The sequence below is a fragment of the Prionailurus bengalensis genome, chromosome A2 (assembly GCF_016509475.1).
Source record: "Prionailurus bengalensis isolate Pbe53 chromosome A2, Fcat_Pben_1.1_paternal_pri, whole genome shotgun sequence".
NCBI classification, from domain to species: domain Eukaryota; kingdom Metazoa; phylum Chordata; class Mammalia; order Carnivora; family Felidae; genus Prionailurus; species Prionailurus bengalensis.
Genome location: NC_057348.1, coordinates 3,060,805 through 3,080,123, shown reverse-complemented (window position 1 = coordinate 3,080,123; position 19,319 = coordinate 3,060,805). Strand labels below are relative to the sequence as shown.

Here is a 19,319-nt window from a genome sequence, read left to right as displayed (position 1 = left end):
CCCCCAGTTCAGGCCTGCGGAGTCAGAAGCTTCGGGGTGGAACACGGGCACCTCTCTCGTTTCAAACCACCATGGCTGATTCTGACGAGCCCCCTTATTAAGAAACTGTGGTCTTGAACGTCAGAACTGGGTGGGATCGGGTGTAACAAAAGCAGAAGTGGTCAGAGCTGAGGGCCCTGGGAGGAAATGCTGCCCACCCTGTTCCGAGCCGAATTCGTCAGGTGTGGGGCTGTCTGCCGCCCGGCTCCCCGGGCCCTGGCCCTGTGGGGCCCTTGCAAAACCAGGATGCTGTGGCCTTAGGCACGGCGGCTTCGGTTACGCCTCGCAGGCGTGCGCCGTCCCCTCCGACGGTGTTGTAACGCGGGCAGGAAGTGAGTTTCAGCAAGCGCCCGTGAGGGACGCTTCGTGAGCGCTCGTGGTGTAACCGTGCCCCAGACGGGGTGCTGCAGGCCCCAGGCCCCGGGTCAGGCCGCGCCCCGCCCGCCGGTCGCTGCCAGAGAGAGCCAAGGGCAAGAAAGGTGGTCGAGGCAAGCCTCCGCCTCCCCTCCCTGCTGCCCCGGAGCCACCTTCCCTTGCAGAGGAGGCCCCGCGTCCCGCCTCGGCCCCCTGGCCCCGCTTCTGTTCTCGGTTTCCTGCTGAGGCATCTGCGCCCCGGCCACACGGAGAATGGGCTGCAGTGATGAGGGGGAGGGGCAGGGATCCCGGCCGCTTGCTCGCTCGTCCTCTACACATTCCTGGTTGGGTTCTTTCGGTTTGCTTTTATCACGAGGGCGGGAGGGAGCTAGAGCGAGCGTGTAGCACCCGTGAGAAGACGCGGTCAGGTGAGGCCCGCGCTCCCCGCCTGCCGCGGGGGTTACCGTGCACGAAGCCAGGAGGCCACCGGTTTTCAAGTTTCGGGTGAGCCCAGAGGAGGGGGCGGTCTGGGCAAGGAAGGCCTGGAGAGAACAAGACGACAGCACAGTACCCGGGGCGGGGGGCCGGGGGGTGGCCCCCAGCCCACTGCCCTTCGTGGTGTTTTCATGTCACACGATCCCCTCCAGAGCCGCATTCCCCAGGGCTTTCTGTCTCTCCGTCATTCACTCGTGTGCCATATCGGGCGACAGCCTGGGGTCGGGCGTCCACGCCACCGCTCGCCTCTTAGCGGCATGGCTGGGGACGAGGCTCTCGCCTTCCCCCCGTAGAGCTGGGGGGCAGGAGAGCCAGCCTTCCGCCAGCACCTGGAGCCGAGGGCCGGGGGCGGGACTATCTGCGCAGGTTTGCGTGCGAATTGGCTCCTGTGTCCAGCCGGGAGGACTCCGGCCCCTGCACGCAGGGATGGTCTCCCCTGGCCGGCCCATGGGGCGTGTGGGGCCTAGAAGCAGCGGGCCGGTGGTCTCCTGGTGGCCTGAGGCTGTCGCTGGGGCCACTCCGGGCACGGACCCCGCAGACAGCGGGTACTTTGGGGGGCAGCCTGCCGACTGTTCACAGGCACCTCTTGGTGTTTCCTGGGGTCTAGTCAGATCTGAAGTCACACCTCCGCCCGGCAGGGAGAGGAAAGGGTGATGATCCCCACCCGGGCCGGGGACAGAGGTGACTGGGCGACAGGGCGTGTGTGCCCCGAGCACGAGGCTCCCTGAGGAGAAAGCACGCAGAACCGGAGCCGTTCAGGTACATTTGTTAAACTCCATGTTTCCCCGCGCATGGGGATGCCTATGCAGATACACAGAAAGATCTGGAACAATAGAAGTCACGCTTCAGGGGAGGCCAGTGGACTCTCCAGGAGATTAGGGGGTGACGTGCCTACAGTTGAGGGTTTTATAAGGAAAGTACTCCCATAGCACCTGCTTGATCAGGGTACAGTTCCCAGAGCATTTAGGACACCTGTGCATAATGAAAGTGTGGGATGCTGCACACGCGTGAGATTTGGGGTCAGAGACACCCAGTTGTGCTGTATCTCTGCCACTTCCTGTCAACGTGATTTGAACGATTTACACTTAGTGCAGACCAGGGGGGGTCTCATCCGGGACTGCTCTTGCCCCAGGGGACACCGGGCCACGTCTGGGGACATGTGTGGGACACGTGTGGCCGGCAGGACTGGGCAGTGCCTGGCCTCCCGTGGCCTCTGGGGATGTTCCCCCCGGACATCCTCGTTTATAAGCCTGTGGTAGGTCCGTGAGAATTAAGAATGAAAGGGGCTGCGTCAGGAAGCAGGGTTATGGTTTTAAAAGAATTTGTTTTTTGATTCTTCTAAGATTGGTTGATACAGGAGAAGACGGGAGGGCTGGAAGGAACGCCCCCGCCCTGCACACAGAGCGGGCTGAGCCAGGACGCCTGGTCCCGGGGGTGGCCGTCTAGGCACTCGAGAGTCATGTGCAGGTTGTAGAGGCTTCATCGTGTATCGGGTTTTCTAGAACTTCCCACCCCTGGCCTTTCTCACCGGGCACGACTCGGGTAGAAGTGCTGGAGATACGAGGCTCCGGCGCCCCTGGGATTTCAGGCTCTCCTCCCCGCACCCCTTCCTCTGGCTTCGAGGAAGCCGCGTGGCTGTAGGCGGCCCAGAGCCGCGTGGTGGAGACCGTACCGGCCCGAGGCTGCCCAGCGTTGAGCTCAGATGCTGGCCCCCCGCGCGTGGAACTTAGTGGGTCCATCTAGCGTCCCAGGGGACCCAGTGGGCATTCCTCAGAGCCCCACCTAGGTTTGGTCTCCAGGTTTGCTGTCCCCCAGCCTGCGGGTTTAAGGCCATGACTGGGTGGGGTGAGGTGGGACTCAGACTGGCAGGACCTGTGCCCGTCCTTCGAAGGCAGGACGTATCTGCGCACAGCGGCGAGCACGTGACCAGGCCCGAGGGACGGGGGCCTGAGAGCTGCGGGCAGTGGTGTTTCTCCTGTGCCGGGGCCCCCGGGCCCCCGCTGCCCTTCTGCCGGGTCTGCCTCCGACCTGCAGGAGGAGAACCCAGCCCCAGAAGCTGGCTGCTTCCCTCCGCCGGCTGCCAGGGTGGCGAGCTGGGGAAGGCTGAGTCCTGGGCCTCGCTTTCTGGGAGGATGGGCCGCCTAGGACGCCGGCCGGGACTCTCGTTGCTTCCTCACTGGATGGGCTGTCCCGAGGCCCCGGAGGTGACCGGGACCGGAGGGGGTCCCTGCTCTTGACCAGCGAGTCGCGTCTGGCTGTGGTCTGGCCTCCGTGTCCCGTGGAGGAGGTTGAGCTCCAGCTCCTGGGAAGCGGGGAAGTGCTCCGCCGTCCTGCCTGCTTCCCGGTGTCCCTCTGGGACTCCTCCTCTGCACCGCAGGCCCCGCCTGGCCCACCGCTCAGAGCCGGCTTTCTCCCCTCTGTGCCGACCCTAGGACGGCGGCTCTCTGGACCAGGTGTTGAAGGAAGCCAAGAGAATTCCCGAGGAGATCCTGGGGAAGGTCAGCATCGCGGTAAGTGCGAGGGCTCCAGGCGCACTCCCCCTGCACCGACACCCGCCCCCCCCCCCCGACCCCCCAGGGCCGCCGCACCCCTGGGGCGGGTGCGTGCACCCACTCCCGGCCCTGGGCTCCGCACGAGTCTATTCTTGTCCTGGCCCCAGTTGGAGGTCCCCGTCTCTGGCAGCCGAGGGGCTGAGCAGGTGGCACCTCTTTGCACATGAGGTGGAGGGACGCTTTCCTGCCCCGCACGGGCCTTGGCGCCCCGTGGGTGGTACCCCACAGTGCTGTCCTCACGTGGCGAATCAGCCGTCGGTCTGCGGGGGGCCTCGGTGCAGCCCGGCACGGAAGCTCTCAGCAGACGGTGCCCGGCAGGCTGGCGAGCCCCTCCAGGCAGTGGGGGCGGGGCGTTGTGGCCATCCCTGCCACTCTTCTCGCTTGTCCCAGCCTCACGGGGGCTCCTGAACCCGTCCCAGTCAAGCGGCCCCTCGGGTCTGCCCGAGACGCCGCCCTGCTCACCCGCTCCCTCCCTCCCACCCCGCAGGTTCTCCGGGGTTTGGCGTATCTCCGGGAAAAGCACCAGATCATGCACCGAGGTGAGCGGGCCGGGGCGTCTAGGCGGCGGGCGGGCCAGCCGGGCCGGGCCCCCCTCACCTGCCGCTGGTTCTGCCCGCAGATGTGAAACCGTCCAACATCCTCGTCAACTCCCGAGGGGAGATCAAGCTGTGCGATTTTGGGGTGAGCGGGCAGCTCATCGACTCCATGGCCAACTCCTTCGTGGGAACTCGGTCCTACATGTCTGTAAGTCTGTCAGGGAGCCTGAGGGCGTCCGTACCCTCCCCTCTCCTGTCAGCTCTTCCCCGTCTTCCAGAAGCTTTTCGAAAGCCTGCAATTCTCCGTCACACGCTTTGTGTTTCTGCTGGGGTCCTGCTTTCCGTCCAGATTCTAGCGACCTTGTCCTCTCACTCGGGGCCTTCTCTGGAAACGCCTGCCTCGTTCCTTTCCGCCAGCATCAGAGACTAAGTGCAGGGCTGTGGTCAGTTAAAAACCGGCCCTCAGGTGTCTTCAGAAACATCTGGGGGTCTCGGGAGCAGACTCTGAGAAGTTGGTCTTGGGGTCGTAGCAGAGTCTACGCTCTGCCTCTTCGCGGGCTGGTCATCCTTTTCCAAAAGTGCCAGAGGTTCAGCCCCGGCTGGGAGCCTCGCTGTCCCAAGGCGGTGGAGCGGGGGATGGAATTGCCTTCTTTGCATGGCCGGTCTCTGGAGGGGGGCAGGGCCGGGATGGGGACGCTAGGGTCCAGCTTCCGTCCGGGCGTTTCTTTGCTCCTTCTCCCCCGACAGCCAGAGCGGTTGCAGGGCACTCACTACTCGGTGCAGTCGGACATCTGGAGCATGGGCCTGTCCCTGGTGGAGCTGTCCATCGGAAGGTACCCCATCCCCCCGCCGGATGCCAAGGAGCTAGAGGCCATATTTGGCCGGCCCATGGTTGACGGGGCAGAAGGAGAGCCTCACAGCATCTCACCACGGCCGAGACCCCCTGGACGCCCCATCAGTGGTACGGCCTGAATCTGGAACTTTGGACTGGACGGGCAGGGTTACCCGTCCAGGGTATCCCGGGGCACCTGAGGCTTGTGGGGACGGCCCCCCAGACCCGGTCCTGTCCCCCACGGGGTGTCCTGGGCACCTGAGGCTCATGGGGGCGGCCGCCCAGACACGGTCCCATCCAGGGGCAGCTGCACGTGTTAACCAGCTGTGGGGCATCTAGAAACTAACCTCTCAGCCAAACTGTCATTTGGGTGGTTTTTCCAGCACTTTATTCCGGAAACGCTCAAATGTAGAGAGAGGCCCACGGGGATTGCCCAGTGAGCACCCATAGGCCCACCGCCTGGACTTTGGGCGAAGGCCCTGCCGTTCGGAAACCGAGACTGACTCGAGTCGGACCCCCTCGGCTGGTCTGCCGGATTCAGTCCCGACACGCAGCACAGGAGGGAGCGGGAGGCTGGGGGGCGCGGGGGGCCAGCTGGGCTCCCACAGGACTCCCCGTACCCGCGGCGGTCACCTGTGCGGTGGGGGGCTGCCCAGGGCCAGAGAGCTTCAGGCTGGCCCTCTGGCCGCTTTGGAGGGGCGAGGGCGAAGGGTCACGGCAGCGTAACTAGGAGACAGCGCTCAGGGCTCTGCTGTCTTTCTTTTCCTTAAGTCAGGTGACAGGAAGGGAGCGGAGGGAGTCTGGAGGCATGCGCCGTGGACAGCGGCTGGCCCGTGCCTTTGCTTCATACCAGCTTTACAGAGAGACGTCACACACCGTGTGACTTACTAGCTTAAGGGGTGCGAGCCAGTGGCCGTCTGTGTCTTCACAAGGCTGTGCAGCCGTCACCACTGTCTGGTTCCAGAACGTTCCATCACCCTGAAAAGAAGCCCCGTCCCCGTCAGCCGTCACCCCCGCCCCAGCCCCTGGCAACCACGAGCCCCCTTCCCGTCCGTGGACGAGCGCGTTCCGGACGTTTCACACCCGCGGACTCCCAGCCCGCGTGGCCTCTCGTGTCTGGGTCCCTCCCTGAGCCGCGCGTGTCCGGGGTGCGTCCGCGGGGCGGCGGGGGCGGGCGCCTCGCTCCTGCTGGCGGCCGAGTGTCCCTGTGTGTGGCCTGTGTCTTTGCTGCCCACAGGCGCTGGCACTCCAGCAGCGGTTTGTGAGCCCGGCTCCTCTCCTCTCCTCTCCTCTCCTGGTGCCAGACCCAGGGGGTCCGGGAGTCTTGGTTTTCCCCCGTCTCCCGCCCCCGTGTGTGTCCTCGGGCCCTGGCTCCGTCCCTCCCAGCACCGACTCCCGGACGGCATCGCGGGCACTCTGCCGAGGCCCCGTCCCGGCAGGGAGAAGCCGCAGGGGGTGTCGTGCCAGGCCGCCTCGGCCTGCCAGCGCCTCCCCCGGCCCCAGCTCGCGTGCCCGTTTCAGGACAGGGGACAGGAGGCGAAAGTCCAGCGGCCAAACCTGGCCCTGGCCAGCTGGGCCAAAGACAAGGGTCAGCTACCCCCAGCCGCTCATCCGTCCTGGGCGGCGTCTGGGGCCTGATGCCGCCTTCACCCGCGCCTCCCAGCGAGGTCACGCTGCCGTCCTTGCTCGTGGTCACCCCCCACCCCCTGCCTGTGCGCTAGAAAGCAGGGGCTGTGACTTTGGCACAGCCTGGAGGCAGCACCGTGCCAAATGTGTGACTTCTCAAAAAACACTCCTGTTCGTTTTGGCGTCTCGTCTTGTTTTGTTTTGTTAAGTCACGGGAGGCTCAGAAGAAAAGCCGCTTTGCCAGGGAGGCAGGCGCGGTAGCCGGGGGCACGGCCAGGCCGCCGCCTCTGGTTCAGGCCGGCGTCGGGGGAAAGGGTGCTCAGCGGACGCCCGCCTCATCCCTGGGTCTGTCTCTGCCCCTGCAGGCCACGGGACGGACAGCCGGCCGGCCATGGCCATCTTCGAGCTGCTGGACTACATAGTGAATGAGGTGCGTACCCGGAGCCCCCGGCCCGGCTGCCCAGGGGCGGGGTAAGCCGTTTGGCTTGGATTTGCCCGCGTGACCCAGAGGAAGGAGCTGCAGGCACAGACCGGAGCTTGTCGCGGGGGGCAGGTGGCGGGACCGCTTCCCTCATACACACGAGTGAGCCGCGGGCACGGACGGGGGCGGCTCCTCGGGCCGGGAAAGGGCTGAGTAGGGCCTGACCCCGAGGCCCGCCCTCCCAGCTCGGTCAGGCCACCCTTCCTGGGCGTCGCGTGGGCCGCAGCGTGTTCTCGGTGGCCCTTTTGAGTCAGGGCGGAGAAACAGGGCGGCCAGGCTGCCTGAGGCCCTGGCTCGGTCCAGGGCTGGGCGTCCAGTGAGCAGCTCAGAGCAGGGTCGGTGATGACAGAACAGGACGGGCTGGCTCTGGTGACACAGCCCTGCACCTGGCAGCCACGCCCAGGCCCAGGGAGCACAGCCGTCCTCCCACCCCTGCTGGGTTTCACCGGGACCGTTGGCCCACAGCCTTCCCTGACAGGGGCTTAGCCCCACACACAGCTGTCCCCACCCAGGCGCCTGTGTCCTGGCTTCCCCAGCTTCCAGGCCCGAACCTGGAACGAGCTGCCCCCCCCCCCCCCGGTGCTCCCAACCCCCCGCTGGAGACAGGCGGCCCAGACAGTACGACGCACATCTGTAAAGTGGGGTGGGCCCTGTCCTTTCCCCCCACAACCAGTTGTGATCCCGAAGCCAGACCTTTCCAAAGAGAGCCCTGAGGAGCCTGGCGAGTTGGCAGGGCGGGTGGGGAAGCCGCTGGAAGACGGGGTGGGGAGGGGTGCCTCTCTAGCAATGAACGTGAAAGGACTGGGGCCAAGGGCGGTGCCTTCTGAGGGTCCCCGAAAAGTGCTGTGCTGTCCCCGCGGACGCGGGACTGGCAGGCGCCTTTCCCCGTGATTCCAGAACTATCCTTGAGCATCTAACCCCCACCTCTCTGTCCGCCCACAGCCGCCTCCCAAGCTGCCCAGCGGTGTCTTCACCCAGGACTTCCAGGAGTTTGTAAATAAATGGTAAGGTGCCACCGCCTCCAGCACGGTCTCGGGGCGGGCCGGGGCGGGATGCCAGGCCGCCAGGGGCCCCGCCTGCCTCCCGGGATGGCCGCCCACACCCTGGCCACCGACCCAGATGTGCACTTCCTTCCTGTTCCGGGGCCGGGCCCCTCTGCTGGGACCGATGGGCGCTGCCGGTGGGTGGCCGTGCCTGGGGGGCACCTGGAGCTCACCCGAGAACCCAGATGGGTTCCCTTTCGAGGCTGCTGAGTCGTGGTATCCAGCTGGTGGCCCCATCTCGTCCCCAGAGCAGATGAGGATCACGGGCCGTTTGGAAATGATGCCATTCCCGCCTCACCTTCCACCAGCAAGCACCTCCGTTTCCTAGCCTCTCAAGCCCGTAACTGCCCCATCTTCCACATGAGCCTTCCCAGTCGCTTCCTGGCAAGTGGCCACCTTTTCTTGCCGCGTCAGCCCGGGCCCGGGGCGCGCAGGCTCCAGAGCAGGAAGGGGGCTGGGAGCCGCCCCTCACCCTCGGGGCCGTCCTGCACATCAGGATGAGCGGGCCGGCAGGGCGTCCCACACAGCAGCACCCGCTCCTGGTGGCAAAGCCACCACTGGCCCTTTGCACGACCGCTGGCCAGCATGCTGCAGCTCAAATCCAGTGACGTGTCAATGCTTCTGTACCCGTTGCGTTTTCTTTTGTGTTTGAACAGCCACCATTTGGCCTCAGGCTGTTTTGAGCAACGGTTCTTAGGGGCAGTTCTGCTTTTCTGAAGGAAAAAGTTCCATTTTGACACTGGGACTCCCAAATTGGGGACGTTCGTTAGCAGTGTAGCCGCATTGCCGCTGGGCCTGATGGAGCGGCAGCGGGGGCGTCTCCACGGCCTCGCCCCATCCCTCTTGCCCTTCCGTCCCCGGGGGTCGTGCCCTCCCAGCAAGGGGGAAGCAGAGCAGACTCGGTGCCTTGCTGCATCCAGGCTCCGGACCGGCCAGGCGTGGGGACCGGGCTGACCCACCCCGGCTCCGCACGCGGGTCTCCGCGGCCACCGGCTAACGGCCCTGCCTTGTCTTCCCAACCCCTGTCCTCCTCTCCAGCCTCATTAAGAACCCAGCGGAGCGAGCCGACCTGAAGACGCTCACGGTGAGTGAGGCCGCGGGTTCCGGGCCCCGGGGGCGCTCCTCGGGGCGCGTGTGGGTCCCCTGCGGGTCTCCTCTGCTCCGAGCAGCCGTGGCGCCCTTGGCTCCCGGAGGAGCGGGATGGCCCAGCTGTGCCCGTGGTCGGGGTGTCCGCGCCTGGGAGTGCCGGGGCCCTCACCCTTCTGTGCGGCTCCCGCCTTGGGCCTGGCGGGCCCCACAGATCGGGGAGACCCGAGGGCCGCCGGCCTCCCTGTGCGGCGTCCGGTGTCCTCGAGAAGCCAGGTGGCGTCAAGTCCCCTCCCCCCCCCCCCCCCCCCCCGGCAGGGTGGGGGCGGGTGGGGCTGCCAGCCCGTTGACCTGGGGCATTTCTGTCTGTGAATTTGACCCCCTCTGCGGCCAGGCCTCCTCACCCACAGCCACCCTGCCAAGCCTGGGGAGGCCTGCTCTTCAGACGCGAGACCGGGAGGGTCACACCTGCTGGTTCTCGGTCTCTGGGGCCGAGCGTCCAAACACGAGCGTCTCTCAATTACCGCAACGTGGTCTTTCCAGTAAGGGAGCCTCAGCCTTCCCGCTTCCTCCAGTTAGCCTCCACCTCAGGACCTTTGCAAAGGACGGTGCTTCTCCCCAGGGGACGTGTCCCGGGCCCCTCTCAGCTGGCCTGGCTGCTTCCTGGGGTCTCGCCTCAGCCCCTCCTCTGACGTGTCCCCAGACACCTTGCCCAGTCCCACATCCTCTATTCGTTCTGGTGACGACCAGCGTCTCCTGGTCGTGGGCGCCACCGAGAACGCCAGGCGGGAAGGCTCTGTGCGCGGTGACTCTTCCGGAAAGTCTTCCGACGCGGGAGGTGTCCCAGTGACGTGTGTTAGAGGCACGTGTGACGTCACAAACGTCTGTTCGTTGTAAGATACACGAAAATCTGTGAAATAGAGAAACTGATGGATGGCGGGGCCCCCGCGGCGCCCCCCGGGACTCTCTGTCCCACTTACACCCTGCTGTGGGACCGACTTTTTAACTTCCCTTCTCCCCCGTTCCTACCCCCTGCCTACAGGGCAGGCAGCAGCTGGGGGTCCGGGTGTCGCGTGAGGAGACCAGACCTGCTCCCGTGGACCCCAAGCCCCCAGGACCCACCCCTCCCAGCACGGCCCGTGGGGAAAGCGTCGCTCACCCCCACCCCCACCCCCCGGCCTGCAAACCAGGAACCTCGGGTACTGAGCTGTCCTGCGCAGGAACTGCCAGCCGCGTGCAGCTTTCTAAATTACTTGAACCGAAACAGAAGGCCTGGTTTGGCTCCTCAGCCACAGGAGCCACGGGTAAAGGCCTCGGAGCCTCCCGTGGCCAGTGGCTGCCGCAGCAGACAGAACGTGTCAGGGACTTCACTGTCCTCCCAGAGGCCCCTGTGGCTCCAGATGAGACGTTCTCACCCAGGGGTGACCGTCCCCGGGGGACACGGGGAGGTGCCTGGAGACGCTCGTGGGCGCTGGGGCCGGGGTGCCGCTCAGCCCCCCGCGGACGATGCCAGGGGAGCCGCAGCGCCGGGGGGGGGGGGGGGCACCTGGGCCCGAGTGAGCGGGCGCGGAGCGGCCTCCTGCCCGCGTCCGGGGCGCATCCGGACGGCCCGCCGGGCCGGGTCGTTGACGGGCTCCTCCTTCCCTTCCAGAACCACACCTTCATCAAGCGGTCCGAGGTAGAGGAAGTGGACTTCGCCGGCTGGTTGTGCAAAACGCTGCGGCTGAACCAGCCCAGCACGCCCACACGCACCGCCGTGTGACGGGGTCCCCCAGGCGCCCCGCTCTCCCCCGCCCGCCCGCCTCCGGGGAGGGCGGCCCTGCTCCTGGCGTCTTCTCAGACCTGCTTCCTTAGGTTCGAAACAGAACAGGGAAAGAAAAAGCAAACTGTGCCCATCGTACTTGTTCCGTTTGTCCCGGGGCGTCAGCCCCTGGCCCAGTCCCAGGGCGGGAGAGCCGCCCGGGGAGGCAGCGCCAGCCCCGAGCCCTCCGCCCGCCGCCCGCCGCCCGCCGCCCACCGGGGGAGGAGGGGGTGGGGGTGGCACCGGGAGCCGGCCTCACTCTGTTCCCAAGGGATGCGGCCTCGGGGGGGGGCCTCTGGACACCGGCGTCCTTCACCGGACAGGGAGGGGCGCCCCCGCCCCCTCCCCCCGACGCCCAGCACCGTCCCTGGAGGTGGCCGTGGGGTCGGCCCCTCTGCCCTCCCCACCGCCTCTTGTCACTCAGCGTCCCGTGACCTGCGCCTCAGGAGGGGCCCGCTCAGCCCCGCCCCGTGCTCAGGGGACAGACACTTCTGGCTTCACGGCAGCGAGCCGGCACCCGGCAGAAAGGATGTGGCGGGTTTCCAAGCTGTCGGCGGAGCCAGCAGACGAGGCCTGTGCCGTCCCCGAGCCTGCGCACCGCCAGATGCGACCAGGTGGCTCCTCGTGTCCCCTCCGCTTTCCCAGATTCGGGAGTGACTGCCCAGGGCGGGTCACTCGGGCCGTCCGCGGGGTCAGCCGCAGCCGCTGGGAGAGGGAGGTAGTCCCAGTTCCTCGTCCGTCGGGGCCCGGCCGCGCTGCCCCTGGAGCCGCTTCTGAGACTTTCTGTCCTCGGAGCCCCGGAGAAGACGGAGCTGGGAGCCGGGGGCTCCCCTGGACGCTGCCCGCGGGCTGGGACGAGCCGACGCTCAGCTTCGGGGAATCGCAGGAGGAGCCCTCGTCTCCCGTGGACACCAGAGAGACGGGTTGCTGGCTCCTTCGACCGGCTTTCAGGGTCCTCCACTTCCCAGATCCCCCAAAGTCTCACCTGGTCGGGAGGAGAATAAAGATAAGCGGAAGTCGACCGGTGTCGCTCTGTGGGGCCTGGTGGGAACATGGTCAGCATCCGGGCAGCGGGCGTCTGACCCGCGGCCTCTGTGGCCTTGTGTCGCACACGCCCAGCCCGGGTGCGGCCGGCCAGCCCCCATTAACGGCTTGCCCTTTTCAAGGACTGAGAGACCGGGTCCCGAGGGCTTGGGGGGGATTTGGAGTCGGTGGGGTGAGGCCTGCAGGGTTGACGACGAGCTGAGGGAGGCTGATGCAAAAGGAGGGCAACCTGCGGGGTCAGGACCCCAGAGGGGTGGGTGCCGCCCCGAGACCTCCCCTCCGCGGTGACCCGAGGCCAAACCAGAGAAACTGGCACTTTCTCTCTCCATCTGCCCAGACCAGGCTCCTGGAAAGCTGGGGGCTCGCCCGAGCCTTGGGGACCTAAGTGTCCTTCCCCGGCCCATGTCCCCTGCAGGCGCCCAGAGTCCCCACTGGCCGCCAGACAGACCTGGTGACAGTCCCTGTTGCAAGGGGACAGGCTGCTCGAACACTTAAGAGCCGCTGGCTTGGGGGTCCGGGCAGGAGGTGGTGTCCACATGCTTCCAGGCCTGTCCGTGGCCCGTCAAGACGGAGCCGTTCACGCAGCCGTGGCCCCTGGCTCCTCCTGGAGAACTCGGCACAGCCCGTACTGGAGCGGCACAAGGACACCCCCTCCGTGTCCGGGGCTCCTGTGGACACACGGGGGCGACGCCGGTGACCCCTGACACCCCCGCGGTCTGACCTCGTGGTCCAAAAACAAACCAGTCACGGAAGGAATCGTTTTGGGATCTTGCGCGTTGGGCGCTCCCTTCGTTGGTTTTGTGTTTTCTCCACTTCTGGTTTTTGGCGCTTGGTTTGGAGGAAGAAAATCCCGTTGGTGTGGAAGCTTCTTCCGGCGGGATGTCTTCCTCCGTAGGAGCCGTACTGCACGCGAGCACGCGCGCCGTCCTCGACGTCCCCGGAGAGCCGGGCTCTTGCCCGTGGCGTTTGTGCCTCCGGTCCCGCTCCGTCCAGCCCTGTGGTCCGCGTCCCCTTCCCGGTGTGTGGGGTCCCGGTGGCCCCGCGCACGGCACGCGGTTGGGAGATCTAACCTCCCAGCCGCGCTTCACGCCCAGGAAACAAACGGGAAGGTAACTGCAGGGTCCGTTCGATTGGCCCCACTGTAGGCAGAATGTCACCGTTTTACCTCGTGTCCGCTATGGGAGAACGAGCAGCGAGGTCTTTGACATTCTCCTCTCCCCTCCCCCGCCGCCACGAAGTCTTGGGGACCCGGTAGGTGTTTTGCCCTCACGGCACATCTCAGACCCGGCACGTGTCGGTCCTGGTGCCACCCGCAGCCCGGGGCGGTGTTGGGCAGCACGGGCCCAGCTCTCCATGGGGATGACCCCGGCCCCTCAACCCGGGGCCACAGGGCCACGCCTGGGACACCTGTGGTTGTCCCACGGGGGCCGGGGCCGGGGAGGCCGCTGCCCAGTAGCCCCCGGGGCGCCCCGCGGAGAAGGGTCGCGAATGGCCGCGGTGGCCAGCGGCGGGTGAGGGGAGGGAGATCCTCCGTTGACTATTTGGAAAAGCAGCAGAGTCCGGGCCCTGCTCCCACGGGACCTCAGGGTAGATCCCTGAGGGGTCAGACGGTGCCAGCCAGGGTGAGCCCCGCGTGACTCCCCCCTCTCCCGCCCACTCAGTGCGTCTGTATTTATTGTTTATTTTTAAGCCAGCTCCACGTGGGGCTCGAACTCTCCACCCTGAGACCACGAGGCTCCTGCTCCAGCCACTGAGCCCCTCAGTGTGTGCGTTTAAAGGGGCGCAGTACCCCAGGACCTCAGTGGTCACGTGATCGTGGAAGGCAGTCTCCTGGGGGGGGGGGGTCAGTGGAGGCCCCTAACCCAGGGAGTCTCACCTAGGGCAGTCCTGCCCCCCAAGAGACACAGGGCGGTGTCTGGGGACATCTGTGGTTGTCATGACCAAGGTGTTCCTGGTATGGGGGGGAGGGGGTCGGGAGCCCGGGATGCTGCTCGGCCCCCAGAGCGCCCAGGCCGACCTCTGCAGGAACGACCCACCCCAGGGGACACTGCCCGGGGCGGGGACCTGATTCAGCCCCAACCCCTTCCCCAATTCAACGGTCCAAGAGGCCACGGTCGCCCAGCCAGCAAAGGTCAGCGCCTGCCTCGTCTGCGTCCCCGCAGCCCTGCCTGGACTTCCCGCGTCCACAGCCGGGGATGCCGTGTGGCAGGAGGGATGTGGGCAGAGGTGGCCCAGAACCTTCTGGAAGGTGGGGAGTTCGGAGGAGTGCGCTCAGCCAGCAGCCGGGGTGGAGGTGTGTGCCCCCGGCAGGAAGCCTCAGGTCAGAGGCGGAACTCGGCCTCCCTCTGTGGGCCGCGGACTCCGGGTTAACAGAGGTCAGAGGAAACTGTGACAGGGTTTCCCAGAAAGCGGGGTCCGCCGCGGGGTGGGGGGGCGGAAGGGGAAGGGGCCCGGCCCGCCCCCCTCCCGGGCTCGGAGCTGACCAGGTGTGCGCGCCCCAGGCCCGGTGGGGGGAGGACCCGCCTGGCCGGCCATCCCCATGGCAACGCAGGGCCGGCTCCCGAGGAGGAGGAAGGAGGGCCGGAGGGAGAGGCCTGGGCCCCTCGGCTGCCTGACCCGGCTGCCTGAACCGGGCCGAGGCTCAGTCTCGGGTTTCTGCCCGGCCTTCCCAGGGGACGGAGGGGGGCCCCGGAGGGAAGGACTTGGAGAACCAGAGGCCCCAGGTGAGGGAGGGACCTCGGCCCGCAGCCCCGGCTCCTCCCGTGAGACACCCACCCCACGGTGGTGGCCGCGGGACCCCGGGAGCCCCACCGCATTGCTGCCCCCCCCCCCCCCATCTCAGTGGCCTCAGGGAGGGTCCTGCCGCCCGGGGAGCCTCCCTTGGCTCCCCGCCCCACCCGCACGGGGTCAGCCCAGGCTGCCCCTCCCCCAGGAAAGAGCAGACCCTCTCCCTTCACCCCGGCCGCACCCCATAACGTGGGCGACACGTTCAGCAGCTCTCGGGACCCCTGTCCTTCCTCTCTGACCCCCACAGAGGCTGCGCGACTTGCCCAAGGTGACCTGGGACCCATGTGGAGGGTCCAACCTGGCCCGGGGCCAAACCCTGGCCATCCTGCCTGCTCCACACTCGGTCACCGTCTTTTCCCCGGGCTGTTCTGCCGTGGGGTTCACGGCCCGGCCACAGAGCTGGACGCAACTCCCAGCGCCCTCCAGCCTGAAGGCAAAGCGAGGCAGAACCCCACGGACTGGCTGTTGTCTCCGAGAACTGGCTACACACGAGGGTCGCCGAGGGCCCTCGGGGGCAGGGAGGGCCCCCCCCCCCAAGCAGGGAGTGAAGCTGGGCAGTGGGGCCCTAGAACACGGGCCCTGGAGATGGGCCTGGCGGGGGGCGAGGCAGGGAGACGGGGTTCAGAATATTTCACGACTGTCCAGCAGAGCAGTGACCACCCCCCAGTAGACGTGGGAAGGAACCTGGGGTTGACCCTTTCATCTCCGTCGCTGTGGTGGGACACAAGGAGGCCGGGACAGCGGCTGCCGTGTCAACGTCCCGCTGGCCTTGGGCACGGGACTGGGTGGGGGCCGAGCGGGGAGCCAGGTCGCTTGGACGTCTGGCCAAGACACCGGTGCTTTGTGCCAGGGCCGGCTGCCGCCCGCGAGCCAGGCAGTCGTGTCCCACGGAGGGGTTCAGGAAGACGAGTTAACGGGGAACACGATGCACAGAGCCCAGCACGGGGGGTCCAGTCCCAAGGGTGGCCGTCCCCTTGGGGGCCCTGCCAACTGTGCCGGAGGGGACATTCATGGATTGACAGGGGGGCCGGACCTCTGATTGGGTCCAAGGGCAAGGCCTTGGACTGGAGACCCCCCTCGTCCTCCCCTGGGGCCCAGCCCTGAGGTCCGTCCCTCCACAAATACCCTGGTCCAGGGGGCCTGCCTCGTGTGGAAGTCAAGGCCGGCTCCTGAGAAGCTGTCCCGTCCTCCCTGCCCCCCAAAAGACCAAGTCCACCCAGCACTGCTGTCCGCTGCCCCCACGGTCCCCATTCTGCTCCCTTCTGAGCCTTGTCACACTCTGTTCCCTCTGCGCCTGCCCGGTTCCTGCTCACTGACTGGTGGGCATCTGCTCAGAATTCACCTTCTCAAGGCCAAGGCGTCTCCCCTGCTTCCCCACCCCAGGTGGCTGCATTCCCCCCTCCACTCACGTGCAAGCTCGTGCAGGGGTCAGTCGCCACACCGCTGTCCTGACACCCCGCTCCTTTCTTCCAGTGACGGGCTTGGATTTTTCCACGGGGACCCAGAAGCTCTCTAAGCACAGCCACGTCAGCACCCTCATGCCAGTTGCCCCCCTCCCCGGGGACCCAGGGTGCAGGTGCAGGGGCTGCCCAGGGGTCCTGGGGATGAGGATGGGAGAGAGGTGGGAGGGGGGAGAGGAAGAGCAAATCTCTCACTCACTCTGGCCTCCCTGTCTGCACCTGCTGTTCCCCGGTTCTGGAAGGTTCTCTCTTCCGTCACCCCCCTCCACCCCCAAATCCTGCTCAAACTTCAGGTTCAGGACAAACATCCCGGCTCAGGACAGCCTTCTCCTTCCCCTTCTCCCCTCTCCCCTCCCCCCACCCCCACCCCCACCCCCACCCTCAAGGGCCGCCAGACCTTCCGGGGAACCTTCAGCACCACTGCTGGTGTGATTTTTCCGTCTCCCGTCTTTGTGGCCTGGGACTTGCTGGCAGGCTCTTCACCATGATACGTACATAACTCGGGCAGCAGGAGAAAAAAAGCAGGTGAACTTGGGCTGATCACAACTAACTTGGTGCATGGAAGGGCACCATCCAGAGACAGCCCACAGAGTGGGAGGAAATATTTGCAAATCTTGTACACGGGAGGCGGGTCTAGTTGTAAGGATGTGCGAAGCAAGCGTCCTTACGACTGGACAACCAACAGTTTTCCCAACGAAAAAGCGGGCAGAGGATGATGGCGCCCGAGTGGCCACTGAGCACATGAGCAGACCTGGTACTCAGTCTCCCTACGGATGACACCTGGACCGGGGCTGGGTTTCCGGCCGGTCCACCGAGGGGTGGGGTCTCGGCACCAGGACCTGGGAGGGGAGTTAGCAAGGCCCAGGCGGGGGTCCTGAGGTTGGGGGTGGGGAGGCATGCCTGGGTGATTGCCTGGGTGTGCTGTTCCCTGTCTTACCCCACATCAAAGGCGGGGAGCCTGGGGTGGGGGCGCAGTCGGTTAAGCGGCTGACTTCAGTCCAGGTCATGATCTCACGGTTCACGGGTTCGAGCTCCGCGTCGGGCTCTGCGCTGACAGCTGAGAGCCTGGAACCCGCTTCGGAATCTGTGACTCCCTCACTTGCTGCCCCTCCCCCACTTGCGCTCTGTCTGTCTCTGTCTAACATAAATAAATATTAGAAGAGTTTTTAAAAATAAATAAACATTAAAGAAAATTAACAAACAAACAACTAGCAGGTGGCTCCCGGATGACAGAATCGGACACTGTAACTGTGATTTCTCCGTCTCCTTCCCTGCCTGGGGACGCCGTGCCCAAGGTGGGGCAGGACACAAGCACAGGTGCAGGGGGGCCACCGGCCCAGGTGGGCTAGGAGGAAACCCCTGTGCCACCCTCTTTCCCCTCCCGGCCTCTCCCCTCCCTTCCCCACCTCTCCCTTTGGTCTGCTCAGCTCACCATAGCCCTGCAACCCTCTGCCTTACAGGGAAGGGACCGCTTTCGGGCCCGCCTGGCCCCTGCCCTGTGTCCGCCAGCCCCTGAGGTTCCGGGAGCCTCTGGTGTCCTCAGCGGGGACCTTCCGGGTTCACGGCCGGGCCAACCTAGGGGGCAGGGAAGGGGTTCCCCGGAGCCCAGCAGAGACCTGGAGAGCCTGGGTGCCAGGGCACCTCCGCTGGGTGCCCCTCACCCCACAAAACGCAGGGTCCCCGAACATCACTCACTGTGGGCGGACACGCTCTCATCAACACTTTGTGTTGGTCACCTCAACACCTGCCCTTGTTCACAGCAGCATGATTCACGGTAGCCCGGGCTGGAAACAGTCCAGACGTCCAGCAGCTGAAAAACAGGGACACACGGTGTGTCCACCGCGCACGCGCACGTCCACAGATGCACGTGTCCCCCGCGCACGCGCACGTCCCTCGGCCGCGAGCAGGAGCGAGGCGCTCACCCCCGCCGCCCCGCGGACGGACCCCGAACGCACGACACTCAGGGAGGGAACCGGCCACGAGAGGCCACGTGGGGTGTGGGTCTGCGTGTGTGAAACGTCCAGGACGGGCTCATCCACGGACGGGAAGGGGGCTCGTGGGGGCCGGGGGCCGGGGGCGGGGTGGGGATGACAGCTAATGAGGACAGGGCTGCTTTTGGAGTGATGGAATGTTCCAGAATTAGTGGTGGCGGTTGCACAGCTCTGTGAGCGCGTGAACGTACTAACAACCAGTGAATTGTACTCTTGAAGTGGGTGAGCTGTACAGTATGTGAATTATATCTCAATAAAGCTGTTATTAAAAAAGCAAACCACCCTCTCCCATTGGTTCACGCTCTATCCTTCCGGAGCCTCAGGTGACTCCCCGGTCCTGTCTGGCGAGTCCTCCACGAGGCCCTGGGCCCTGAGCTGCGGGGGGGAGAGGTGACGGGCCGGTTCCTCCCTGGCTGGGAAGGCAGTGGCTCTGTTCCCGGGCTGTGGACCCCCCGACTCCGCAGAAGGGCGGCAGGGTCCTGGGTGGGGCGGGTGGGACTGAGGCACAAGGCCACGCCCATTTCACAGACAAAAACACCGAGTCCCTGAGACAGGCAGGTGTGCCGGAAGGCAAGCAGAGCAGCTGGGCCGCCAGCCTGGGGCTGCCAGACAGATGCCGTGGTGGCAGGTGGCCTCGGGGACACTGTCCTCCCCCCCTCCCCCCCCAGCACACACATCCAGGCCGGGGCTCAGACCACATGGAGCCTCCTTCCTAGCGGTTTCTGGGCCAAGGGTCCCTTGCTGGGTGACGTCAGCTGACATGACATCCTGTTCTGCCTTGCACCCCGCCCCACCGGCTCCCACTGGGGACATCGCGGGGCTGTCCTTGGCGTTCTCTGGTGGACGTGACTCTCGGCCCCACTTCAAGGCGGCGGGCGTGGGGGCAGGAGCCCGGAGGGAGGAGGTTGCCCGCCCCGCCCGAGGTCACGTGGAGAACTTGACCTTGACCCCTTGACCTTGACCCCAAGAGTGGGGGGGGCGGGTGCGGCGGAGGCTCGGGACAGGGAGCTGCAGGTGGCGCCCGGCGGGACCCTGTACCTGACGGCCGCCCCGTGCTCTCTCCACCCCTCGTTCCGCCGCTGTGGCTCTGCCCGAAAGTGAAGTCCGGTGACAGCAAAGTGAAACCGAAGCCTCAGCCCGCCGGGCCAGCCCCAGGAGGGCCGGGGGACAGGGGCGGCTGCCGGGCGGCCCA

The 19,319-nt window shown here is 66.3% G+C and overlaps 1 protein-coding gene and 3 long non-coding RNA genes across 7 annotated transcripts in view; 1 reads left to right on the top strand and 3 right to left on the bottom strand.

The window, feature by feature from the left end:
• MAP2K2 (mitogen-activated protein kinase kinase 2) overlaps window positions 1-11,866 on the top strand; it is a 21,966-nt gene extending 10,100 nt beyond the window's left edge. Inside the window, exons 4-11 of one of the 3 annotated variants that reach the window (XM_043586184.1) lie at window positions 3,321-3,398; window positions 3,928-3,979; window positions 4,060-4,184; window positions 4,724-4,937; window positions 6,800-6,864; window positions 7,858-7,919; window positions 8,997-9,042; window positions 10,696-11,866. In XM_043586184.1, coding sequence (XP_043442119.1) covers window positions 3,321-3,398; window positions 3,928-3,979; window positions 4,060-4,184; window positions 4,724-4,937; window positions 6,800-6,864; window positions 7,858-7,919; window positions 8,997-9,042; window positions 10,696-10,806 — 753 coding nt within the window. In that variant the 3' untranslated portion in view covers window positions 10,807-11,866. Of the gene's footprint in view, window positions 1-3,320; window positions 3,399-3,927; window positions 3,980-4,059; window positions 4,185-4,723; window positions 4,938-6,799; window positions 6,865-7,857; window positions 7,920-8,206; window positions 8,631-8,934; window positions 9,043-10,695 lie in introns of those variants that run through there. The other 2 variants (XM_043586185.1, XM_043586186.1) reach the window with 2 other exon arrangements.
• LOC122486709 overlaps window positions 1-19,319 on the bottom strand; it is a 27,806-nt gene extending 8,487 nt beyond the window's left edge. The window contains exons 1-3 of one of the 2 annotated variants that reach the window (XR_006298208.1): window positions 19,166-19,319; window positions 17,832-17,946; window positions 17,258-17,270 (exon numbers count right to left, since the gene is read on the bottom strand). This is a non-coding gene — a long non-coding RNA (uncharacterized LOC122486709). Of the gene's footprint in view, window positions 1-17,257; window positions 17,271-17,831; window positions 17,947-19,165 lie in introns of those variants that run through there. The other variant, XR_006298207.1, reaches the window with a different exon arrangement.
• Window positions 9,756-10,556, bottom strand: LOC122486710. Its single transcript, XR_006298209.1, has 2 exons — window positions 10,298-10,556; window positions 9,756-9,954 (listed from the first exon to the last, which is right to left on the bottom strand). It is a non-coding gene; the product is annotated as an uncharacterized LOC122486710 (long non-coding RNA).
• On the bottom strand, window positions 16,650-17,186 carry LOC122486711. Its single transcript, XR_006298210.1, has 2 exons — window positions 17,074-17,186; window positions 16,650-16,975 (listed from the first exon to the last, which is right to left on the bottom strand). It is a non-coding gene; the product is annotated as an uncharacterized LOC122486711 (long non-coding RNA).